Below are 26757 nucleotides of genomic sequence, written 5' to 3' on the forward strand. Positions count from 1 at the left end.
GTGAGAGAGTGTAAAGAAAAAAGACCAAAACATATTTTAATATAATGTTAAAGAAAATCAAGGATGCAAGGAAACAATTTCCACCTTTTAAATGATGTTAATGACTGTGAGATTTGAGATTTCAAACTGTGGAGTTAAAGGAATTGTAAGAAACCTGGAGTGGTGTTAAAGGAACCTGGAGGATTAATTGAAAGAAAAACATGACTTATTTTATTATGAGTCGCTTATACAATTATAAACAAATATTTACATTTTATATACTGTATATATAGAATTTAAAGTTTTTTGTGTGTGGTGGTGGGGGGTGGGGGGTTTATACGTGCTTTTCCTTCATCAGCGACATAACTAAAGCTTTATCCTTCCAAACGATGAACGCGTCACTCCGCTTTCATCCAATGGGATCGCTGTTTTCGCGTGACGTCAGCAACAAAAATACGGAAATACTATGTGAACAAACCGCAAAAACCACCAAAAAATAAAAAACCGCAAGTCACGGTCGCCACAGAGCGCGTGCGCGCATATTCTAGGCGATGTAGTACTATATAATAGAGTAGTACTATTACACAGTGACATGCTGTGTAACGCATCTGAGCCTTGCATTAAAACAGTTTTAATACTTCGGTTCTAAAGCGTCACTTCCGAGCTGAATGTTTGGAATGGCCAAAAAAAGACCAAAGTTCACAAAGTTGACCGTTGACCTCACAGCATACAGGATAGCTCAGTCATGGCGCTGTGCGAGTGCACTGTGGTTGTTTTGGTCGCCTGGTTCACCAGGATTCACCTCACCATAGCGCAGGAGGAGTTGTTTTACACGGCAGCAGTGTATGAGCACAGAGTTCACCTGAACCCGGACCCGAAGGTGGTCGTGGGACGGAACGCCGCGCTGCAGCATATGAACCAGAACCTGGAGGTGTTTGAGAGACAGGCGACGGCCGCTGCAGAGCAGGTGATGGAGGACAGAGGGGTCTGTGCTGTAAAGACTACAACCTCTTAACTCATACCGCTGTTAATTAAGTCTCGTAGTTGTTAATATATTTGACTGGCCACTTTTTATTTCATGTGTTTAATCCAAACCTGATAGGTAAATAGATAAATAAACAAACACACGTGTTAGGTAAATAATGGCAGCCAGGACTTTGTCCTGTCAGTGCAAAGTTCAGCATTAAAATCCGCAGAGTATTACAGCACATATTTCATTAAACAATGAATTTGTGCACTTATTATACTTTTATTTGTATTTCCTTACCATTGTAAAAGCACAATACCATTAAAATTGAATTCAAGAGTTCAGGGTGTGAAAATCCATCAAAGCTCTCAGTGAAAATATAAGGTCATTATTGTTTTTTAAAAATATTTTTTTTCCTGGTCTTTTTGTAAGCTTTTTAAAACATTTAGACCAGTCAAAGTTTGTCCTACCAGTCAGTAGTTTGGACACACCTTCTGATTTTATGGTCTTTCCTGATATTTATTTATTTATACACTGTAGAAATATGCAAATATCCTCTTTTAAACAGTTGATATTGAGATGTACTATACTTTGCATGCTTTGTAAAGCCTTCATCAAGGCTATAATCTGAGGTCCTGTTTGTTACTTTGTGATTTCTGAGGTTGCTAACTCTAAATGAACTTCTCCTCTGCAGCACAGGTTGGTTTTGGTCTTGCTTTACTGGGATGGTCTTCGTGAGAATCAGTTTCATCATGGTGCTTGATGGGTTTTGAAATTGAACTGTTTCAAAACAACTGACTTTAAATTAACAATTGACTGGTGTTGATAGTTAGTTAATTACCTAATTCCATGTGTGTGTAAGTTTGACCCAAAGTCTGGCTTCATGTTTTGACTCGTGTATTGACTGCAATGGACTCTAATTATTCAAGTGATTTTGACCATCAATTAATATGCCTACATAGTCTACACTAGCTAGCTGAGAGGCAGCTGTCTCACAAGATCTTGGTAGAGATGTGGATTTTACACACTCATAAAGAGACTTACTGAACTTTAATGTGTTTAACAGGGAGCTCAGATTCTGGTGTTTCCAGAGGACGGCATCCACGGATTCAACTTCACCAGAGCATCTATAGCTGCATACCTGGAGACGGTGCCAGATCCTGGAGCAGTGAAGTGGAGCCCATGTGCAGATCCTGACAGATTCCAAAACACAGAGGCACGGTGCCTAAAAAAGCTTTATTAGTACTATATTACTGGTACACCTTATAGTTAGGACTGGATAGGTGATCTGGTGTAACGGCTATTTTCACAGAGGGCACATTATTATTATTAGTAGTAGTAATATTGTTATAACCCCACGGACTGGCCCATCATGCAGGGACAGTGGTTTGTTGGATTATTTCCTAAACTGACAGTGTAAGCCCAATCACGAAGTGCCATAAGAAAAGCATTTTTATGGCAACTTCTCCCCTTTCTTCTCCATCTCTTATGGACAGACTTATGCAGAAAAGCTACCTGAGAAACGTTTTAAGGAGTGGAGGCGGATGTCGCCAAATGTGCATAGATTTTCGATGTATTTGCTGTCAGCGTGAGAGGCAGGCTGAGGAGGAGTAGGAGGAGAGCGGAGCTGAATGAGTAAGGAGTAGCTTCATGATAACAGCGACTCTCAGGAAGGGAAAAGGGAGGTAGCTTATCCTAGTGTTTGTTTTAAATGGCAGTGTTTATACAATGCATTACAATAAATTAGAATATAGTGGGAAAGTAAAATTTTCCTTTAATTCAATTTAAGAAGTGAAACTCGTATTCTAGATTTATTACACATTACAAAGTAAAATATTTCAAGTCTTTTGTTATGATTTTGAAGATTACTGCTTACAGCTGAGGGAAATAAAAAAACAATCAAATATTAAAATATTTCCCATGATCAATGACAAAAGGAATTGCTGTACAGTAAGTATTAAGTGCATAAATAAACACTACTTTTTAGAAGTTGAACATAATTTTTACAATATTTTTCTGTATAATTCTGACAATATATTTTTTTAATTTTATTTTCATGAACTGAAAGCCATAATCAACAAAATAAAACAAAAAAGGATTTAAATATTTCACTTTGTAATGTGTAATGAATATAAAATAGGAGTTTTACTTTTTGAAATAAATTAGAAGAAAAAAAAAACCTTCCACGATATACAAATTTTCCTAATTTTTATAACTTACAAAAAAAATACTGTAAGGTAGAACTTCAGAAAAAAAAAACTAAACAAAAGGGGAATGCAAAGTTTTAGTTTTTATTGAGTAATGTGCAGTGTGTACTAATTTAACAGAACCTTGATTCCTTTCTCAGGTCCTGCAGCGTTTGAGCTGCATGGCTCAGAAGAATAGTCTCTTCCTGGTGGCCAACATGCCTGACTGCCAGCCTTGTAACAGCTCAGTCGACCCTTTATGTCCAGCTGACGGCCGCTATCAGTTTAACACCAACGTCGTTTTTAGTGACAACGGCACCATCGTGGCGAGGTACCACAAACAGAATCTGTACTTCGAGGCGGAATTCGACACCCCTCCCAAGTGCGAGTATGTGACGTTCACTACTCCGTTCGCCGGACGCTTTGGGGTGTTTACCTGTTTTGATATATTATTCCGGGATCCAGCTGTGACCCTGGTGGAGGACATGGGCATCAGACAGTTTGTGTTCCCGACAGCTTGGATGAACCAGCTCCCCCTGCTGGCCGCTGTGCAGTTCCATCGTTCTTTCTCTTATTCAGCTGGTGTCACTTTGCTGGCTGCAAACCTCCGCTCAGCGGCTTTTGGTATGACAGGAAGTGGGATTTATACACCCTGGCATGCGCTTTATCATCACGACATCAGTAAGAACGAGGTTGGAAAACTGCTGGTGCTTAGAGTGCCGGTCTTGGATCCTTTACTGCTAGGGGACGCTCCAGAGAGGGCTAGTTTAAAATTAGTGCCCTTCTCCGGCTTTCCCAGAGTGGATATAGGAAAGGAACTAGAGGTTAGACATTTCCAGATAGGATCAGACTCAGAATTTTGCCTAAAAGAGGATCTCAGTTGTAATAAATCGTCCTCTCCATTTACCTCCACGATGATGTATGATAAATTCACCCTAGTGTTACTACATGGCAAAGAAGGGAACCTCACAGCATGTGATGGCTCATTCTGCTGCCACTTGCTCTTCCAGAGGATGAATTCCACCTCTGAAGAAGAGATGTATGCCCTGGGGGCTTTTAAAGGCCTCCATGGTGTCCATGGGACATACTACCTGGAGGTGTGTGCTTTAGTGCGATGCACAGGGCTTCATCAGGAAAGCTGTGGAGGAGAGACAGAGTATGCGCACACGCTAATCGACTTTCACCTGCATGGCACATTCAGTACCAAACACGTGTACGCTAGTGTGCTGGGGAGTGGGATGATTCTGGAACGACCGGATGAATCAGGCTGGGATAGCGACAGGTTTTATATGAGCCGGAGAGGAATGAGCAGCGGCCTAGTGACCGCAGTGCTTTATGGGAGAGTCTATGAGAAAGATAGTGAATAAAGTCACGCACTCAGTTCTCTTTCAGTATTGTATCCATGTTACAAAAAATTTGCACACCCCCTAATTTCAATGCAATTTAAGTGCAAATAAATGTCTTCCAAGAGGATAAAGAGGTACATCTTGGAACAAGAAAAAGGAAATGAAGCGTTCTTAAGTTGCCACATAGAATTTAAAGTTGCACTATGTTTATTAAAAAGCAGTGAAATGAATAAACTGTCCCTCTCCAATTTTTCCCGTTGCTGGTTTGAAAACCATTTTCAATAGTTTTTTATAATAAACTTTTGCTGTAACCAAATAATCTGGAAAATTCCAGCACTCCACAGAGCTCAAATTGTTATGCTGGGCGTAAAATCTAATTTTCATGATCTAACTAGAAATAAACAGTATATATATAATTTTTTTTACAGGATTTTTCTCTTTAGACCAGATAAGGAGAATTTTTTCATTGAGTAAATACACAGTTTATTGTGCGCATCTTGAGGCACTGCACTGAATCGGCTAATAGGAATCACATGTAAAATGGGTTTCAGCACTCTTTAATTTAAATAATCGAATCAGCCCTTATTATAGAACTGACCTTACTGTGGTGTGACAAAAATATTCAAGATTTATTAGTAATCATTTGAGCAACGCACGGAGTGGTCAGACTTACCCATTATAAAAGGTAACCGTTTTTTTTTTTTGTTTTAAATCACATACAATCACTCTCACACACAAGCACACAAATAAACACAGGTACACACACACATCTCTATAACAAAGTTTGCAATTCAGTTAGAACCAGCACTGAGTTGTGTATAAATCCTGTCAATCTCGACGGCTGGTTTTAAACTCATGGGTAAGAAATGAATCAAAATGCCCTTTTAATCCATCGTTCTTTTTCTTCCATTAATCAGTCACTTTGCAGTGACATGGCCTGGAGATTTGCATTTAACATTCACTGCAGTTTTTGTTCGCGTCTTGGTTAATCTTACTTAATAATAAATTAACCACAGCTTAAAAAAAAAAACCTAATCCATGCTTTAAAAAGGGCAGCTTGGTCCCTTAGTTGCAAGTTCATGATTTCTTCCCTCACTCCCACAGCGGATGTGTCGAGAAACTCCAACAGTAGTTGTTACTGGTGTGTCTGGGGTTACGGTTCCTGTTCCTTGGGAAATCAGAACGAATATTGAGACGAGTAACCAAACCCACGGCGAGTGTGTGAACAAACACTGAATCATAATGTATTGTAGATCATCAACCGCATCTTGATTTCTTTCTTCTCGTTCTCTCCTGCTCACATGTCTCTGAACTCTGATGTCCTGAGATGCATAAGAAAGGAAAGCTGAAGTGACACCTGACAAAAGCGGTAGACTCCATTATTCCCAGTTGAGCTATAGCTTGAAAGGTTATGGAACGAGAAAGGTGCCAGTACAAATCTGTTAATTCTTCTAAGCTGATTATAAGTGAACTTGTGTCGTTTCTGTTACGTAAATCTACGGCTTAAATTAAAAATTTTAGGTGTAGAACTTTTAAGTTCAATAGCTGGTGGTACAATCTGATTCTAATCATCTCAAAAAAATACTAGAGGATCCAGAGGATAAGGAAAGGCACAGGTTTGATTGGCATGATTTGCGCCCAATGTGTAGTATTAGTAGTACATAGTAGTGTGAAGTTTTAATTAAAACATGACATTTAAATGAATTAATCTGAATTTAAATGTCAAAACTCAATTTCATAGCTTGCAAAAGATCTAAAATCTACAAATGAATTTCACATTGAGGGCTGAACTGAACATACTGCAATAATAAATGTTGCGTGATGATCAATTACATGCACACTTCATTTTGAATACACACGTTCAGCCTTGAATATGACACATTCAGTTTTAGATTTTCTAAAAAGATTTCCCTTCTGGTGCTGTGAGCCAATTTCTAAACAACGACACACAAGTTTCAACTCAGATCTTTGTGTTCAAATTCTGATTTCTAATAGTGTTTGGAAGACATGCGAAATTTTAATCAGAGTTTCAACCAGATTTCCTAAACCTGAGTACTATTAATCAAAATTAGATTCTAAAATTGAGATAATTGTGTCACGTTTCTCATTCCATAGAAAAGACACAGTACAAAGTCCACTTTAGTGTGATTCAGCAACACAGCGTTAAAACATCTTCAGCGATCTCCAGGCACTCGGTAACGGACACTCCTCGGCACACTGAGACGAACTCGAATCCTCAGTAAGTCTCTGAATCGGAGTCGTTAAATTCTTCATCGTGAACAATGAGGCCGTCTTCGCGGCCCAGGCTGTTAAAACTGCAGTAGGGTGGATGCCCGGAGCGTAGACCAGGTAAAGGGTCAAAGGTCACAGCTTTGGAAGGGCTACAGTAGTGGTTTATGGCGCTAAATGTGAGGCCCGTTATGGTGCCGGTACTAGCTGGGGACACGGGCATCATGGTCGCCAGGATCAGCGCCAGGCAGTCGGCTACGTCTTTGTTCGGGGCGCATGCTAAAGCAGGAGTGTAACCTGTACAGAAGAAAAAAAAAGTAAATCAGTCAGCGTTTAGTAAGTTTAATAAGACTGGGTATTTACACTGTATTAACAAGAATCAATTACCGTTTTCATCCACAGCTAGGACACTCGCTCCTTTGCCCAGCAGCTCCTGCACTACAACTGCAAGTCCATTACGGGCAGCGACATGTAGCGGCCTGATGAAGAGAGAGAGCGAAAAAGAAAAAGGCACACAAAATCTTAATGGCAGCATTCACTTATTAATCCAGAGGATAACTGCAGCTCCACCCACGTACATCCACCTAATGATCTCAATCAATTATAATATGCAAATATATATATATATATATATATATATATATATATTTATATATACACATACACACAGTACTGTGCAAAAGTCTTAGGCAACATACTATATGCTGTACTAATTTTGTTATACATGTTTATCATGTTTGCATAATTATGTACAAAATCATTTAGTATTTCCATATATAACTTAAATAACAAATATATTAATAACATTACAGGAGAATATATGCATGGCTATAAAGAAAAAAATATATAAAATATGTACAAGACAGACAAGTTTTAAGACGGGAACAAAAAACTCCTGGGATTTGGATAAAAATAGAAAGGAACAAGAAAATGAGTTACCAGAAGAACTCATTCTCCAGCAAGCTCAGTAAAACCTAACAACTGTTTTACGTATAGTTCTGTGCACATACAAAAATATGGCATGAGCAAAAAATGCATTTGAAAACATTTCTGCATAAAAGAAACTTCTATGTAGAGCAATAAAGAGTAATAAAATAAACAGTCAATATTTGGAGGGAAAACTCAGAGTCAATCAGGAGTTTTGGACACAGTGCACTTTTATGTCACAGTGTGTTCAAGGTGAGTTCAAGTCAAACTGGGACATAAAAGGTGTAAAACCAATTAACATTTACACATTTATAAGCACAGCACAGTGAAGAGACTCTTAACCGCAGTAAAACACGAACGGTGCTAAGGTTTTAGAGAAGGCCGTATGTCAGTGAATGAGGACGAGGACGAGGTGGCTCAGAGCGCACTGCAGTCGTCCTGTTAACAGGCGAGTGGAACACCTGATCCGTGAAAATCGACGAATAATGTGATTTGTCATCACATTGCAGAAAGGCGCATCTGTGTGTGGGAACTGCCCACACAATCGTTCACCAACGGCACTTGCACATTACAGGAATATGGCTGGAAGTTATTGCCACATGCCCTGTACAGTCATGACCGCGCTCCAAGCCATTTTCAAATGTCTGTGCTATTGAAGGAGTTCCTGGGAGGCCGGCATTTCAGACATGAAGCAGGCAGTCCAATTATGGCTCTGGTGTACTGGGAAAAATTTCTACCATGATGGTATCCAAGCAATAGTAAAAGCTTGGATAAGTGTATTAGTGTAGCCGTGGATTATATAGAGAAATAAATGGAGATTTTACTATAACAACTGTTAAATCAAAAGTCCCAGTTTGAACACCTCTTCTATAAATAGAAAAAAGTGAAATAAGGAATAAAGGACTCCAGGAAGTGCTGGTTTAGGCAAATAATTAACTTCAAGATTTTACATCAGGACTCATTAAACTACTGTAGTTATATTTGTAATCTTTACACACATGTATAGAATTATATAGTTATAAATTATATTTATATAATAGCATGTCGCTAAGTGCTTTATTATTTACTTACTACACATTCCCTAGTTGAAGGTCGCTAAATGTAAAGTTTACTAAAGCTTGAAAGAGGGGTTAAGTGACGACCTACAAAGTGTGTAAGGTGGAGTGTATGACGAGCGCCAATATGAAACGGATTTTAGTTTTTCTTACCTTTTCAAGAACAGTTAATAAATGAAGCTTGGTAATGTTTTGTGATTTTAAAGAGTAGTTCGTTTTTTGTGTGCGTGTGTGTGTGTGTGTCTGTACAGTATATACGCACGTCTGTAGAGCTGTGTTTGTGGCGTTGATAAGGTTCCTGTCAGTGACTTTTTCCAGAATTAACAAGGCACTAGTTTCATGTCCCTGCGAAAACAACCACACACAGTATATTTTAACATGTTAAAAAACAACAAAGTGTGTTTCTTGAGTGTGAGAAGTGTGTTAAGTGTGTATCCCGTACCTTGCTGCAGGCTAAATGTAGGGCCGTGTTCTTATTTGCGTCCTGGAGCGTGAGGTCTGCTTTCGCTTTACTCACAAGCACCTCTACACATTAAAAAAGAGATTCTCAGTTTTCACACTGACATTCATGGAGCATCTCACTTGCATGCTATACAAATTACATTCTGTGTGTAAGCCTACAGCTGCTCCTGATGAATACTGTGCATCAGGGTTAAGTGGAGAGTGAAAGTTATCAGCGTTATTCTTACCAACGGCGTTCGTCTGGCCGTTCTCGGCCGCCATCATGAGAGGTGTTTTGCCCAGAGCGTCGATGGCGTTCACCTGGGCATTGTGCCCGAGCAGCAGCTGGAGACATTCCACGTGGTCCGTGTAGGCCGCAGCGTGCAGAGGCGTCCTGAGAGGAAACGAAGATGAGAAGAATACAATATAGGAAGATTAATAAAAAAATAAAAAAATGAAAATTCACTTTCTCTTATTTCTCTACTGCAAAGACTATAAGGAATTTCACCTGGAATTTAACATTTAACAGCATTAATCGACTTTAAATCTACACAGATCTTATATAAACTTGTCCAGACCTGGATTTGGAGTCTGTAGCGTTAACGATGGCAGGACCCAGTGTGTCAATCAGCAGCTCAGCTGAGCCTTCATTATCACTGATGCTGTTAATTAAAAAAAGATGAGAGAACCCTTAGATGTAGACACACACAGACACACACACAGCTTTATTTTTTCTTTCACTTACACAGCACAGTGAAGGGGACTAAAGGAGTTGCCCTCCATCCTATGAAACGCCTCCTGCTCCAACAGAGCCTCCACACACGTATCATGACCTGAAAGAAAACACTCATGCTTAATGACTTTTAAAACCACAGATTCTCTGTACTAGGCTTCTGAATGTCTCATTTTTTATTTTAACTCAGGAGTGATCTATTTTTTTCTTTTTCTTTTTTTAAACTCAGCAATTATCCATCAGTACTGTACACCATAATCAAAGCTCCAGGCAGTCAAATGAAATGTTTGCCTTGAATTATGTGGGTTTAAAAAAATAAATAAATGAATAAATAAATTAAATACAGGGTGGTCTAGGTATTAAAAATTGGTAATAAAGTCCATATTTCTATTACAAATTTAATACATTTCTAGACATTATACTTCAATTAATTTTGCACACTTCTGATCATTTAATTTTTTGCATTCTTACTAGACATTTATATCCATTTCATTTTGAAAACTCTTGCATGTTTTCTGTCTAAGCAGAATTGAGAATTTAACATAGCTGTGGTATAAAGTTCACCAAGTACAAGAGAAACACAAACATTCCTGGGAGATCTGATGCCTTGTCATATCTCTGTTCAATCTGGAAGACTTCTCAGACTGCACACGCTCTGTTTAAATTTCACTGCTAACATGATAAGTCTTTGCAGACGCCAAAGTTTTGTTTGTTGGAAAATCAGGTATAACATTTTGTTACATGAACTACTGGGGAGGTTTAAATCAGTAAATAAAAACCATCCCGATGTCACGTCTCTGTGAGTGCTCTGTACCGTTGTAGCAGGCCCAGTGAAGCGGGGTGTATCCACAGCTGTCCATGATGACCGGCCCCCTCTTCTGGGTGTGTGCGGCCTGCAGCAGAGACCCCAGCACCCCGATGTGCCCGCATGCTGCTGCTAGGTGCATGGCTGTGCGCCCTCTGCTGTCCCGCACACACACACTCGCCCCATGCTGCAGCAGTGCCTCCACACACGCCTCATGCCCAGTCACCGCCTGCACACATACACATTTGAAGAGGTCCTTGAGAATGGAACAAAAAAACAGGTGGAGTGAGAGCATCAACTACTTATAACACAAAACACACCTGGGTTCTGTAAGATTTCTGCTAGTAAATTTTCTGGTAAACGCCTGGCTGCTTTAGGTGAAAAACTGGCAAAGCAGCTGAACTACAAAGGTTATGATGTGGGAATATATTACACACACTCTCAATATTCAATATACCATTATTCTACTATATTTTTCTATATATTTAGCTTTCGCGTGCTTGCTTTGTGCCCACCAGGGTTGCCAAATCACAATGAAATAAATCCCCCTATGCAAAGCTGAACTCTATGCCTACTCTCTCAATGTAGCCTCACTTTATTACACTGTAAGTTGCTTGATCTAGAAAATAACATAAAGGCAAACTAAATTAAATTAAATTAAAAGTTTTATGACTTGCAGTGATGCTACTAAAAAGTATGACTACTAAAGAAATGACGTAATGAGAAAGGAGAAGTTTGTTTCCTATCGGCCATGCAGTTGTCAGATTAACATGTAAACACTCAGTCATGGTCAGATCCATGTTACAAGCACTGCTCAAGTTAACGTATAAGGTATGTACAACAGACCCCGCGGTGAAGAGCTGTCCTGCCCCACTTGTCTCTGGCTCCGACGTCGGCTCCTTTGCTGATCAGGAAGTAGACACACTCTGTATGTCCATTCAGCACCGAGAGCATCAGAGGAGTTCTGTTATGATCACAATCGGACATGAATCAGTACGGAAATCTTTACACATCCCATAAGTGAGTAACACTCGGCTATAAATTAACTTGGCACAGCGCCTCTGTGTCACTCACTGTCCGTTCCCGTCGTGGACATCGACGGCTGAGGGCGGGCCAGCGTTGCTGATGAGGAGGCGGAGACATTCTGAATGACCGTTCATGGCTGAGAGGAAACAGGAAGCTCAGGGTTAATGCAGGCGATGGCACATAAAAAACACACACGTGTATAAAAAAAAATATCTGCTTTCAAACGCTTTTATGCAACATTTAAGGGCCTGTCCTCTTTAATCAACATCCGACATTTTAAACACTACTGTACCCGATACATTCACATCATCACCACGCAAACACGCACACACTAAAATGCTATTTATAAAAATGAAAAAAAAAATTATATTGGTGGCAACAACTGTAAATGTATCACCTAAGGAAAGAAAAAATTCTGGAGCTAGGAGGTAGGTTTTAGTTATTACCATGACAACCAACATGCATCACACAACTGAGACAAATCGGTTTGCTCTTGTATAACTTGCAAAGCTGATATTTATGCTTATAACAGAACTCGTTATTGTGAGCTGCTGTTCGAGTGTTTTCCTACCTGCAGCGTGAATGGGTGTCCGTTTGTGTGTGTAGTCCTTAAGCAGGATGGAGGCTCCCTGGTTAATGAGCACATCCACACACTCCACATGGCCTTTAAAGGCAGCCAAGTCTAGCGGCGTGTGTCCCTGTGCCGTCCGCACATCCAGGTCCAACAGGGACTGAACCAGCACCTCCAGAGCATGGTGGTGACCGTGGTACGCCTGGAACACACAATACGCCGGACCTTAAGGTGAACAGACTACAACAGCACATTGGGACAAGAATCTAACATTACCAAGTGTGCAGGCTCACTGAAACTGGACCGTTTGTAAAAAAAAGGAATTATGAGAATGAAATGCTAAAAGAATTAGATATTAAAAATGAAATCAGAGATCCTTTTTCATCTGATCTGATTATTTTAACACATATTTTAAAAGAACATTTTTACTCACTGCTAAGTGCAAAGGGCTGATGGGAGTTTGGCTGTCTGTGTCATTCAGGATGTCCGTCCCAGATGTCTCCATAAGCTGAAGACACACACAGAGCAAGAGAGGAAAAACTAAACATTTTTAAAATCAATACACAACAGACAACAAAAGTTGATTAAAGATGACAGACAATCGTTTCAGCTGTCCACTTGGGGGCGCTGCAGCACAGAAAATAGATAAAAAAAGCAGACTCCTGGGCAAAAGATTGTGATGCATAGGATTAATGTTAAGGAAATTCACTCGAATAGCCTTCAGATGAACTTACAACATCCAGTGGTGTTTCACTGGCAATCTGCAGAGACAGAAACATGGCTCAGTACCACAGAATGGCGGAAAAATGTATTGTGTGAGTGTAAGAGAGAAAGAACATGAGGTTAAGGGGGATGGAGTAGAGGCTGACCAGTTCGAGGCAGAGGCGGTGACCGTAGGCGGAGGCGTAGTGCACTGCGTTATAACCCTGTTTGTCTCTGATCCCAGGATTGGCATCGTTACGCAATAAATATTCCAAGCACCTTAAACAAAACACACACACACAATACATTTTTATTTCTTAGCAATGCATTTGATTCATTTTATTTACCAGAAGACGGAGGACATCATTTCCCACAATGGCCCTCTCATTCACACCCACTCCATCACTACCAACATCCACCCATACACAGATGCTTAGCCATTAGCCTCGTACTCACACACAGATGAACTATTCAGCACATCATCAATATAATTATAAAGCACAAGGGTAAAGACAGGTGTTTCAAAACACCAAGATGAAATTAACATTCAGATTAGTCTATGATTATCAGATGATCTTTGATTCAGATGATTATCTTCTTCTTTTTCCCTTAAAGCAAAATGAGGAGCGACAAAAATGGACTTCTGAATGAAGATTGGCGAATCAAATCAAACGTCGAATGACCAGTCGTGGGCAAAGTACATCAACCCTGTACTTAAGTACAAGTAGAGATTCACCAGGACAAATATTACTCAAGTAGAAGTCTAAGTTCTCTATTTTATTGTGTGCTTAAGTAAAAGTACCAAAGGTACAGGGTATTGTATTGGCTCACAGCAGCTTTTTTTCATAGAAAAAAAAAGGTTATCAGTCACCTGTCGTGTTATTAGTCAGCTGGAATTTGTCTCGAAGGTCATGCATCACACAACTATGCATGATAGTCAGCAGGTGGCGACATTCTATGTAAATACATATAAACTGTACTGTCAGTGATCTAATTTTTTCCCTTTGCATGGGTTTCCCCTCAGACATGCCCCCCTCCCAACCGAAGGGCTCATAATAATAATAATAATAATAATAATGCAACTGATATCGAATCATTTAATTTAATATGAAGAAATTAGTTTTAGCGACCAATTTAGTGTAGATTTTAATGTTTAAAATACTACAGAGAACTGGTATGACCTATTTTACTACATCTACACGTACATAAACAGCTGTTTTTCTGCTAATATTTAGAGAAAAACGTTTGGAAAATTAGTTTCAATTGGTAAAGACCTGGGGATTAATTAACACTGATTTTAATTCCTGTTATCTGTTATGACACAAATGAGGTTGGGTTCCCTGTTGAGTCTGGTTCCTCTCAAGGTTTTTTCCTGTTGCCATCTCAGGGATTTTTTTCCTCGCCACTGTCGCCTTCAGCTTGCTCATCTAATTGTTTTGATTCATACACATTTTCATAATTTTCTTTTGATTCTGTAACGCTGCTTTGAGATGATGACAATTGTTAAAAGCGCTATACAAATAAAATAAAAACATTTGAATTGATATAATATCAGTGATTAGGACATTATTTCACAGTGCATTATTCTGAAATACAGTTCAGACACAAGTTTGGATTTATTTTCTAAAACAATACTGGATTATTCAATACTGAAGTATAAAATAACATGTAGGGCATTAAGTAATTAAGTAACAAAAGTCAGTTGTTAATATTAAGACCTGACGGTCAGCTCTTCTGGAATACTTATATATCTTGCAAGAACAGTATCGTCAAATGCATTTGCAAAACACACACACCACAATGAAACTGTTTCTCATGAAGACCTTCCGAGGAAAGCAAGACCAAAACTCACCTCTGCTGTAGAGCAAAAGTTACCAGCCTCAGAAATTAACTTCAGATTATCAGATTAAAGCTGTTATGAAGGCTTTACACAATGTAAGTAACAGACACATCTCAATATCAGCTTCTTAAATGAGATTATTACATATTTCTGAAGCCTTCATTTCATGTGTATTTTTTTTTCCTTTTCAGTGTTTAATGATTCATTTCTAATTACAGTGGAACCTTGGATTAAGAGCATAATTCGTCCCGGAAGAGGGCTCGTAATTCAGAACACTCAAACCAAATCAAATTTTCCCATAAGAAATAATGGAAACTCAAAGTATTCGTTCCCAGCCCAAAAAAATAAATAGATAAAAATAATTAAAATGAAAAAGTAAAAAAAAAAATTACCCTGCACTTTACTTTAAAAAAAAAAGTAGATTTTCCTGACACATAAGTCTTTCCGTTTGTGCGCACAGGCGCTGTGGCGTGTGTGAAGCTAAAGTAAGGAGGCCCCTCCTCTCCCCCCCTTCTCATCTTACACGGTTACCCTTTCCCCACTCTTTTCACACACATGCGCACACAACGAAAACATTGTCTTATTGGGAAAATAAACATGAAATCTCTCTGACACTCGACTGACCGACACACTACCAGGACCACTGCTGTAAAGTAAAAATAAAACAAATTATCAGCTACGCTACTACATATGTTCTGGACATGCCCAAAGCTATACAATTTTTGGAGTTTTATTTTTGATACCTTGTCAAAAATATGGCAAATACCATTCGAACCATCCCCATTTATTGCACTTTTTGGTGTTGACTCAAGTGGTACCCGCTTGAATGACGCAAAGGCCAATATGATTGCCTTTAGCTCCTTTCTCGCTAGGAGACTGATCCTGTTTAAGTGAAAGGAGTCGTCGCCACAAGTGGGTACTCACTGGATTAAAGAGGTCTTGTAGGTCAGGGAATTTTTCCTTGCCACTGTCGCCCTCGGCTTGCTCACCAGGGACTATCTAACGATTTTGATTCATACACATTCAAATTCCATACAAACTTAAATAATTCTTTTGATTGTGTAAAGCTGCTTTGGGACAATGCCAATTGTTAAAAGCGCTATACAAATAAAGTTGAATTGAATTGTATTTTTTTGATCTAGAAAAGATTTGTTATTTTATAAAGGAATCGACTCAGAAATTTTATGATACCTGGCAACCATTAATAAGCCATTTTGAAAATATAAATGCAAATCAATTAGATCTGTAATAAAAGATTGCTTTTTTAGTCTTTGTTTCTAATACTTCCTTCGCTTCCTTACCTGTTTGATGTGCAATTTATTTCTTTATTTTTCCTTTATTTCTTTTTCGGCTGACTGCCTTTTTTTTGTTTGTTTGTTTGTTTTTTGTGGGGTGGGGGGAGGGGTACGGTTAGAAAAAAAAATAGTGTACAATGTATGTATGTATATGTAACTTGTTAATATTTCCAATAAAAAAAGACTTTGATAAAAAAATAAAAATAAAACAAATTAACCTGCAATTTACCTTCGAAAAGAATCGCGACAGAGCAGTGTTTCTGTGTAGAGCAGGGAGAAAGAGTGTGTGTGTGTGTGTGTGTGGTCTGTCTGTGAAGGTGAAAGTAGGAGGGGTCTGGCACGGTGTCCAATGACCCGCGCGCACACAGACACAAAGAGCAGGCTGAGCCTTAAGCAGAGAGAGAAAATGGATCTTTAACCTCTCTAATGAGATTTGCTTTTGCTTTACACGCGCGCTATACACACGCATACAGACACAAAATAAAATATATTTTTACGCACACACGTGGTCACAGTGTTAAAGTAATCAGTACACGCATGCACGAATGGCAGTAAGAGACGCGTACAGCAGTACAGCTGACAGCAGGGTAGACGGTTACCCACAATTCCGCAGCGCAAGAGAGAAAACCGTTGGCTCAGTTGTGATCAAGAAGCACATGCGTGATACATGATACTCGGTACTCGTAAAACAAGAGTTGTTCATTTTCCAAGTCAAAATTTATATAAAAAAATCTTTGCTCGTCTTGCGGAACACTCGCAAACCGCGTTACTCGCAATCCGAAGTTTTACTGTATTAAAAAATTGAATGTCTTAAATAATATAGTTTTAAAAAATGCTAACATACTGTTTTTCTGCACTGTAGAACAGTCTTAAAAAAATCATGACATACTTTTGGCTGCCTATTCAAAAAACGAAAAAAACCTCAGGTAGCTACTGAAATCGAAAACCAAACTCATCATTTCACATTACATACAGTACAGATGTAAGTCGCTAAGGCTACAGATGTATCTTTACTAAACATTCAATATGTACGCCTGTGCTCTCTGGCAGATGTCAGACAGCTGTTTGTCTCCTACACCGTAATGAAATCATGGGTTACTGAGGGCGGTGCTGATCAGATTAATTCATAGATGATATTTTCCTTTGAACATTTTTCTTTCTCCGAGCCATTTTTAATTATCTTTGTTTTCCAGTGTTTCCTCTTATGAGCGGTATTAACATATTACAAGCACTGAATTAAACTGATAAATGTCACATGTGTTTAGGACCCTAGAGGAAGGACAGAATCTATTTAAGATAAATCACAGACAAGTTGTTTCCATTTTTTTCTGTGTGTGTGTTCTTACTTGGCGTCGGTGTCTGAGGCAGCAGTGTAGTGCAGGGGGCTGCAGCCTCTCATGTCCGTGTCATTCACGCTGGCCCCAGAGCCCACGAGTGCAAACAGACACTGATAATTACAGTTAGCTGCAGCGTAGTGCAGGGGCGTCCTGAAATCAAACACACACCCTAATAAAAATGACATTAACAAGATACATAGAAATACAAGGTTTTAGACAATGGCGTCAGGACTGGAGGATAAGTTCTGCTGCTTATCCGACGCCAAAACTCACCTTCCGAATTTGTCCTTCCTGTTAAAGTCGGCTCCAGTGTTGAGCAGCAGATTTAAACAGTCGAGATTCCTGCATGAAATAGAGACACAATGATGTAAATTTCCAGTTGTCTGAATTAATTAGGCAGCTGAAGAGACGCACAAAGGCCTCATTGAGCAGCTCGAGCCGCATATGAAGTAATCAGAGTACAGCCTGGCTGAGACTCACCCTCCTGCTGCGGCCGCGTGTAAACACGTCCTGCCAAAGTCGTCGGGCGAATCAACGTCAAAACCTGAACCAGGGTAAAAATAATTCAAACACACGTCAACAAGTACTGGTAATACAATTAATACTATGATAAAAAATATCATTTCAGCTTATCAGGATTCAGTAACACACACATGACATCTGACAAACACCGTCACCTGTCAGACTCACCAGAGGAGAGAAGTTTCCTGCAGCAGTCCGAGAATCCACTAAGTGCAGCCAGGTGAAGAGGAAACATGCCATGGACGCCTCGCCTGCACGCAACACGAGACGACACGTTTCATACTGAGAACATTTACGCAGCACGATTTGGTGGGGAGGGGTGGATTAGTTTTAAATAACATCAACTTAGATGGTTGGACCAGCTTTAATATACAAAGATTATTAAGAAATTCATAAAAAAAAAAAAACATGAACAGACAAATGCGAATAACTGATGCAGAGCAAGGATGTCTTCAAAAGTTTCTGGAAAAAACTACTTATTTTATAACTTTTTACTTGAATAAAAAAAAAAACTATAAAAAATTAAATAGTAATTAATGAAACAAAGTCAGTAATAAGTGTAATAAACCTTTACTTAAAATATAATCTCAGGTTTAATTTGTGCAGTTTTATAAGAAAGGTTTAACTGAGCATCCTACAGAACTAGCCTCAGTCTTTCTGAGGACTTTGTCACACCTGCTTCTTTAAGCTTTCTTACTTTTTGGCTGGTGTTTTTTGTTTTTACATAAATAAATCAAATTCAAATTTTATCTAATAATATACTGCTTTCATTCCTGGCCTACAGATATTTTCCTGTAAGATTATTATATAAAAAAACAGACATCTAAGACTTTTACACAGTACTGTAAGATAGATAGATAGATAGATAGATAGAAGCAGAAGTAGTTAAAGAAAAAACTAAAATATTAATAAAAAAAAGTAAGGAGTGAGAAGGGAGTAGAAAGAGCAATAGTTGCAGTGGAAGAAGCAGCTAAAAAGGAATAAAGGACTCATTGTAGTATTTTACTGTAGTAATGGAAGCAACACTAGTAGAAAAAAAGTGATAAACGATACCTATATTTACATTAGCAGTGGGAGAACATGTAGCAGAAAAAATATATATGAAAAATGAAAAACATTTAAGTGTGAAGCAAATGGCCAAAAAATGTTCCTTTTTTTATTTCTATATCTATATAAAACTGTAACAGGACCGCCTGGTCACCTGTTTATTCACTTAAAGAAACAATCTACGGTTCATGTGCAAGCAGTGCAGATAAGAAAAGCCAGCACTGGTCTGAGCCGTCTGAAGTCAACAGTAACTCAAATAGCCACTGTGATGAAGGGAAATGCATCTCTGAGTTGAGACTTCTGCCCAGAGTCTAAGAGGCTGTGCACACCGAAGCCTCAGATTGTAGCCCACTCACTTCAGTGACCAATGTGTTGTGCATTCTGAGATGCTTTTCTGTTCATAAAATGTGTCTGAGTTACTGTTGTGTTCTGTTAGTTAACAATCTGCTCCATTCACTCTTAATCTGTGCTCCTTTAGTACAATATTAACATAAACTCTACCCTTGTTCATTTTAAACAACACGTTATCCCAGGGCAGTGCTTTTTGAGACGTAAAAGTAACAAACCAAAATAACAAACCTGAAAACAAAATAACCACTTTAAAAAACACAATAACAAAATAAAAAACAAAACAACAAAACTGAAAACAAAATAAAGTAAAAAACAAAATAAGAAAACCAAATACAATATAACTAATCAGAATAAACAACGACATATCCAGAAACAAAATGCCAAATGAGAAAACGCAATAACAATTCACTCAAACCGGAAAAGGTAGGTATAGTTCGCAAATTAAATTCTTATTGCTGATTGAATAAGACACCCGTCACTCAAGACATAAAAGAAGTACTATCAAGTGAAGTCAGAATATTTTTTAAAGCACATGTAACACAACTTAGTTGACCAAGTTGCTGTATTATCCTAAAATACTAAAATGAATCCTTAAATGGAAATACATCTAAATGTCCGTGTGGCTGCAGTACTTCCTTTTTGGAAGTGACAGATGTCTCGTCCAATCAGCGGTCAAAATCTGTGTTATTTTGTTTTCCGTGTTATTATTTTGTTTTCTGTTTTGTTATTTTGTTTTGCACTTCTCTGGCACCGTAGTAAAGCCCTGCCGAATCAAATCAGAGACCAGCATGGTTTCAGGCTCACTAACGGCCACACACACTCACTTGGCTACATCAGCGCCATTGCTGATGAGGGTGTTGATGAGGAGCTCGTGGCCGTATCGGGCTGCTATGTGCAGAGGCGAGTTTCCATTCTTATCTTCAGAGTCAATCTCAGCTCCTGACAACACAAAATCTCGGGTCACACACTGACCTCAGCCAACAGGACTGAAGAAAGAACAAACCAGACTCACCGCTTTGAATGACGGCCTGAGACCTGGAGAACCGGCCATGTATAGCAGCCATGTGAAGGGGCGTCTTCCCGTCGTTGCTCTGTTAAGAAACAAATGGTTCCGTTGAGAAGCAGCAGAGGTGTGAGAAAACCAGAGGAGCCATATAAATGAAAGAAACATGAAATATTTCACACTGTTTATGTCTTTAAAAAAAGGTTGTGCATTAAAAAAAAAATCTCAACAAAGCAGTAAACAGTTATTAATAGAACCAAGTCAATAATTAGTGTGATGATCGTTTGCTCTAAATACTGTCTCAGGTACAGTTTTATAAGGAAATTAGTTGCTTTGTTTGACTGAACATCCTGCAGAACCAGTCACACAAGTCCTACTGAAGACTTTGTCACACCTGCTTTTTTTTCATCCAAGCAAAACCCAGAAAATTGCTCTTTTACATAACGCGTTGTTTTTTGACAGATATTGTCCTGCGAGATTTAAATTTCTTTGCCGGAATACTAATGTTTGGAAATCAGATTTTCTTTTGCAGTGTTTTAATAATGTAGTCATAAAATAAACATGTACAAAGTTTGTTAGCAAGAAAAAGAAAAAAAAAAAGAAAAAAATTTTAATCTTAAATTGAATCGGGGTGTTAAAAAAAAATCATGACACAAAACCGCAATACAAATTAAATCAGATGTCCTCTAGTCATTCCCATCCCTAGAGCATTGGCCATGATTGAATTAACCTCAGGGTGAATTAGTGTTCAAATGTGTATATGATTCATTAGTGTTCCAGTTAGCATGTCCAGGGTTGCCAGGTTAGGCTCTGGATCCCCCACCACTATGTCCAGGATAAAGATCTTACTACAGATAAACAACTGAACACATTTATTACATCACAGAGCAATAAGAAACAATAATCAGGTTCAACATAAGCATTGTTCTTGGAGTTTTGAGACAAAGTCGAGAACCATATGGAGAGAAACGACGTGGCAGGGCCTCAGGCACACACACACACGTTTGTACCCTACAGTGTCTCCCCCCGCCACCTTCTGTTACTCCAGGAGTCTCTTATATGGGTCAGTCTGTTCCCCGAGCCTGTGCCAGTCAACACACACAACCACGCTACAAAAAGGATCTGCTCTCTGGGAGTAACATTTTTCACACACATAGAAAACAGGTGCGCAGACAGAACTATTTGTATATCAAAAGAATAAAATGTGCTATGAAACAAACCTTTTGAGCCAGCTGGCACACATTTGTGTTGGCTTATTTTTTTTTTAATTATTAAACAGAAGAATTGGCATAACTTCTTTTTATAAAGTGAAAAGCCTATGTGCCTCTTTTTTTCCATTGTCTCCTGAAGTAAATAAACAAGCACATTTAATTTAATTTCTATTTAAACTGCAAACAAGAAGTTATATTTTAATAAAATTTAAATATTCTGCATTGAATTACCCTTTAATGTGAACCGGTGAGAAGGTTTAAACTGAATTCTTCCTCTCTAATATATATCTGTATCTATACTAATAACTTACACAGGAAATTGGATGGAGGACACACCACAGCCTAATTAATCTAATGATATGTTGATGTGTTACGTAAGGTTATTTATTTAATAATTTTGGATTTGTGGGAGTCCTCAATGTCAATGAGAAGCTGACATTCCAACAAAGGGAAAAGGTTTCATATATATATATATATATATATATATATATATATATATAAAAATTTTTATCTTAACAAATTTAGCAAATTTAAGCAAAAAAGGCAGGAAGAACTGGGCCTCTAAAATACTTCTTGCAATATTGTACAGAGCGTTTGCAAAACCCACCAATCACCATGATGAAACTGGCTCTCATGGAAGGCATCCAAGCATAAGCAGCAGACACATTTTGGATGCTTTTAGTATTATTTTACAATGTAGAAAGAAATAAAAATTAGGAAAGACCATGGAAACAAACTTTTGACTGGTAGTGTATATAAGTAACGATTTACATTTAATCTGTGGAGTCTCACCTTGATGTTGACATCTGCTCCATTACCCACTAGCAGTTCCAGGCACAGCGCTCCCTGGCGGGAGGCAGCAGTAAAGTGCAGTGGTGCAAAGCCCTTCTCGTTCACCTGGTTGACGTTAGCACCTGATTCTATTAACTCGTTCACCACCACATCCTGACCGTTGTAGCATGCCACGTGCAGCGGAGTGTTTCCGTATGCATTGGGTTCATTGATCTAGAGAAAAGATTAAACCCAGAGGTGAGCAACAGAGCTGCCCAGCACAGGATAAGTAAAAAAAAATATTTTTTAATGATTTATTACATTTATTACATAAAATATGAATATTAAAGCCACTGGCAAACATGTTGATTATTACAGTAAGACCCTGACTTATGCTTGAGTTACATTCTTGGAGCACGTTCATAAGTCAGATTTGTTCTTAAGTCAGACAAAGTGAGTCTTGCACACTTTTGACAAAAATACACAATTTAAAGCACACCAATCCACTTGGCTAAATCTAAGCGGTGCATCTGTCCCCTTTGCCACACTGCCATCATGTGGCCAGAAATTATAAATGCATGTAAGCCTTCCTAAACATGTCTGAGTACGTGAAATGTGGGTGTTTATTGTATCTCAGAGCTGTTTTCAACTTAATTGGCGAGTGTACTCTGTTTTGTTGAGGATTTTCCATAATTAGGATTATTTACCATCGGGATAGCTTTACAGGACAGCCATTTTCTATCATAGTGCTCCCGGACTGATTGATTGAAACCGCTGAGGCCGACTCAATTCTCCCGAACCTCCACACGTGCACACACATACATACTACCAAACTTTAGACATTTTATACATTGACTTACACAATAAATGTATTGTACGCAACTGTAAATACTAGGGATGCACTGAAATTTCGGCCGCCGAAAATTTTCGGCCGAAATAGCATTATCGGTTTCGGCCGAAACGTAAGAAAGCGCCGAAAATAAAAGCCAAAATTGTCGCCACGCCTCTCCCATCCTCCCGTCTCGTTCGCGCTGTCATTACGCATCAAACACGGAGTATGTCGGCGGTTTGGAAGCACTTCAAAGTTTCAGATGAGGACAGCAAAGTTGCAATATGCAACATTTTTTTAATACAAACAAAAAGAAAATATTTTAAACATGTTTTTTAATGAAGCCATTTTCGGTTTCGGTATCGGTTTTCGGCCAAGTGCATCCAAAAATTTCGGTTTCGTTTTCGGCCCAGAATTTTCATTTCGGTGCATCCCTAGTAAATACTGGTATCTGGTGCACTGCAGTGTCTATTTTTTGTACGATACACACAAGCTATTTCTGTGGTTTGTTCGAATCAACAAATGTTCGTAGAACCACGGTCTGTTCATATCTGGGGAAATTCGCAACTTGAATATTCGTAAGTCTGGGACTTACTGTACAATCAGAAAACAAGCTGACTATATGTTTTTTTTTATACATTTATACAAAAACAATATGTTCTTAAAGATATTTGGATGTCCAAAATGTTTCTGTGTGCCAAATATTTCTAAATTAATCATTGTAAGCCTGTTTTTTTGTTTTTATGTTCATTGTCTACCCTTATACAGATTGAGACAACTTATATCCCTCGACACTACATCATCTCTATTTGAAACTTAATCATGGAGATGTTTAACAAAGGATGGAGCTATGTGGCAATGCAGGGAGGTGGAAACGCACCTCGACGCCTAGATCCATCAGGTATTTCACCACCCCGATCATCCCACTAGAAGCTGCGGCATGGAGCGGTGTGTAGCCCTTCTTATCCTTACACACCACCTCAGCACCATGAGACACCAACAAGCGCACCACCTCCATATGACCTAATGGTGAGAGGAATTACAACAACAAAGTATAAAGAAAAGTAACAAAAGAGGAACAAAAGCAAGAAAACAAAGAAAAGCATCAGTCTTAGTTTTTTTCCATAGAACAGCCACGGGCTGACACAGACCATCAGGGCCGAGCTCTCAGTGCTTATTAGCCTGGAGTGGTTCAGTCTGATGGAAACTAGGGCACAGCACTGAGTAATGAAGCAGAGCTAATGTAACGCATATATAATGCTTCCTGTTGAGACTTACCCATATACGCAGCCCAGTGTATTGCTCTCCTGTCCTTCTTATCAAATGCATTGATGTTGGCTCCTCTGGACAGCAGAAGCTTCACCATCTAAAACAGTACAAGACACCAATTAACCATTTTTCTGGAATTTACTTCAAACATACACTACAACACTATTCTAGATGGGTTTAACCTGAACACATCATTAACTTAAGCTAAAGCTGAACTAATGACCAAATCGCTCAGACTTGCAGAGTGTGACTGAATATGAGTAATCTGTTATTAATTACTATTCACATTTCAGCTAAGATCTAACATTTACTTATGTGTGTCTATTGAAATATGTTTTTGAATACAGTTATTCAAAAACTCTATTTATCACCATAACGTCAACTAAAGCAGACACATTTTATATCTCCATACATATAATAAAACTGTAAAGTTGGCGTGTCTGGAACCTACTGTATCTACTGAGGAAAAAATATTTTGGGATGCCCGAAATGAGTAATAGAACACATCAAGATGTTTTTTGGAATTTTTGGTTCTTTATTTGTTTGTGCACGCATCACATAAAACCTGAACAAATTTGAATGGAGTTTTAACAGGTTTGTTTAATCACAATTCGTGGAACATATATAAAGTGCGCTTATGACTGTGCAATTAAATTTTACACAAAAGAAGTTGCAGGAACATCTAGCATTTATATGTATACAGTGTATAAAAGCTTAATAAATTAACATGCCAACCCAATCATACAGACAGATAGACGTTAGATACAGATACAATGTCTGGCCCAAAAAAAAAAGAGCGTAATTTCAGAAGACTCAAATTATTGGGCTCCATCAAGCAAAGAAAACAACTAAGGAGATCTGAAATGACTGGAACCGAGTTAAGAACTCCTCACTACATTATATATATATAAAAAAAAAAAACAAAGACTGACACAAGGAGCATCAGAAATCATTTTCACACACGAACTGGCCACCAGAGTGTGCGCTATAATCAAAGCTAAAGGTTAATTGAATCTTAAAGTGTGCGATGTATAATAAAATTAACGCACCAAAATGACACTATTTTTATCACTACTATTTCTCTTCTTTTTAAATATCAGAACAGACACGGTTTTAAACATGCCTGAAAGAGAAAATTATTACATTTCAAACAGCCCAGTCTGTGGGTGGACTGTCAAAAGGGAAAACAACTAGAAATCTCAAAATACATATTTCTATCATTAACAAAATTTTAGTTTAATTTATTTAATTGCAGTTTAAATTATTTCTGGTCCTCAGAAATAAACTGTTGTGATATTATAATTATTATTTCTTACCGTTACCTTTTAAGATTCACAGGACTGTCTGCTTCCTCCATGATTTATTTCCCTTGCCTTTTGGAACTAGTAAATACCTTTACCTCCATTAATTACACCAACTGTCAGTCACTAGTTCAACACCAGGTCTGCCAGTTGCAGAAGGATGTGTGCTGGTGGACTAAAATTACTGGTTAACTAAAATAACAAATCATAATCTATTGATACAGCAATAAAGTAGTGTTTTTGTGTCTATTCAGTACAACAGCACGACCTCGATTGTGAAGTTTACTTGTGCTATGGTACTGCACTGTACCGTATGATATGTTGTTGTACATACTACATATTTATATTATGGAATGTTACTGCAATGTGTAATAAAGAACTATAAATATGACGCAGTACTTTAATGTGTCATGTAGTACTGTATAGTAATGCAGTGTTTACTAAAATACTGTATTGTACTGCACAGACTGAGACCTCGAGGTGTCCGCCGAAGGCAGCATGGTGCAGGGCGGTGCGTCCCGCGCGGTCCGATACGTTCACGTTGCTGAGCAGGGGGACGAGAGCCTCAGCGCAGCGCACCGCTTTGTTAGACGCTGCCACGTGCAGTGGAGTCTGCCAGTTCTTATCCCGAGCATTCACATCTGCCGAGTGTTTCAGCAGCACCTGAACTGCTTCCTACACACACACACACACACACACACACACACACACACACACAGATGTTGTAAATGGTGGTGTGTGGTTAGTTTGCATTCACGTGTATACTTGTGTAGTGTAAAGTGATACCTCACTGCAGGAGGCAACAGCACGGTGAAGAGGGGTCAGCCACTTATTATCTTTGGCATTTACTCTAGCTCCTGTATGGAAAAAGAAAGAGAGATGAAAGAGAGAAGAGAGAGAGATGAAAGAGACAAGATTACAGTTTCACTCTGTTATCACAAACTTAGTGCAACAGCATTCACTGATATAAACAACTCAGAAACTGTTACATAACCAAATTCCTGAAACCTGTTA

The 26757-nt window shown here is 38.6% G+C and overlaps 2 protein-coding genes across 2 annotated transcripts in view; one reads left to right on the plus strand and one right to left on the minus strand.

Moving 5' to 3' along the window:
* The first annotated feature begins 515 nt into the window (after nt 1-515).
* btd (biotinidase) lies at nt 516-4553 on the plus strand. Its single transcript, XM_053491867.1, has 3 exons — nt 516-946; nt 2013-2162; nt 3294-4553. Exons 1-3 carry the CDS (start codon nt 725-727, stop codon nt 4497-4499), a joined length of 1578 nt encoding a protein of 525 aa, XP_053347842.1. The 5' UTR covers nt 516-724; the 3' UTR covers nt 4500-4553.
* Nucleotides 4554-4662: 109 nt separating this feature from the next.
* LOC128518652 (serine/threonine-protein phosphatase 6 regulatory ankyrin repeat subunit A) overlaps nt 4663-26757 on the minus strand; it is a 34071-nt gene continuing 11976 nt past the window's right edge. The window contains exons 4-28 of the mRNA XM_053491869.1: nt 26530-26600; nt 26218-26418; nt 24452-24539; nt 24054-24196; nt 22366-22578; nt 20372-20450; nt 20184-20298; nt 18130-18212; nt 17920-17983; nt 17713-17781; nt 17449-17589; nt 13135-13246; nt 13000-13026; nt 12699-12773; nt 12266-12467; nt 11743-11830; nt 11515-11632; nt 10678-10897; nt 9876-9963; nt 9709-9792; nt 9379-9524; nt 9132-9214; nt 8952-9034; nt 7095-7186; nt 4663-7004 (exon numbers count right to left, since the gene is read on the minus strand). Coding sequence (XP_053347844.1) covers nt 6715-7004; nt 7095-7186; nt 8952-9034; nt 9132-9214; nt 9379-9524; nt 9709-9792; nt 9876-9963; nt 10678-10897; nt 11515-11632; nt 11743-11830; nt 12266-12467; nt 12699-12773; nt 13000-13026; nt 13135-13246; nt 17449-17589; nt 17713-17781; nt 17920-17983; nt 18130-18212; nt 20184-20298; nt 20372-20450; nt 22366-22578; nt 24054-24196; nt 24452-24539; nt 26218-26418; nt 26530-26600 — 2975 coding nt within the window. The 3' untranslated portion in view covers nt 4663-6714. The remainder of the gene's footprint in view (nt 7005-7094; nt 7187-8951; nt 9035-9131; nt 9215-9378; nt 9525-9708; nt 9793-9875; nt 9964-10677; nt 10898-11514; nt 11633-11742; nt 11831-12265; nt 12468-12698; nt 12774-12999; nt 13027-13134; nt 13247-17448; nt 17590-17712; nt 17782-17919; nt 17984-18129; nt 18213-20183; nt 20299-20371; nt 20451-22365; nt 22579-24053; nt 24197-24451; nt 24540-26217; nt 26419-26529; nt 26601-26757) is intronic.

This window comes from Clarias gariepinus, chromosome 3 (genome assembly GCF_024256425.1).
Source record: "Clarias gariepinus isolate MV-2021 ecotype Netherlands chromosome 3, CGAR_prim_01v2, whole genome shotgun sequence".
NCBI lineage: Eukaryota > Metazoa > Chordata > Actinopteri > Siluriformes > Clariidae > Clarias > Clarias gariepinus.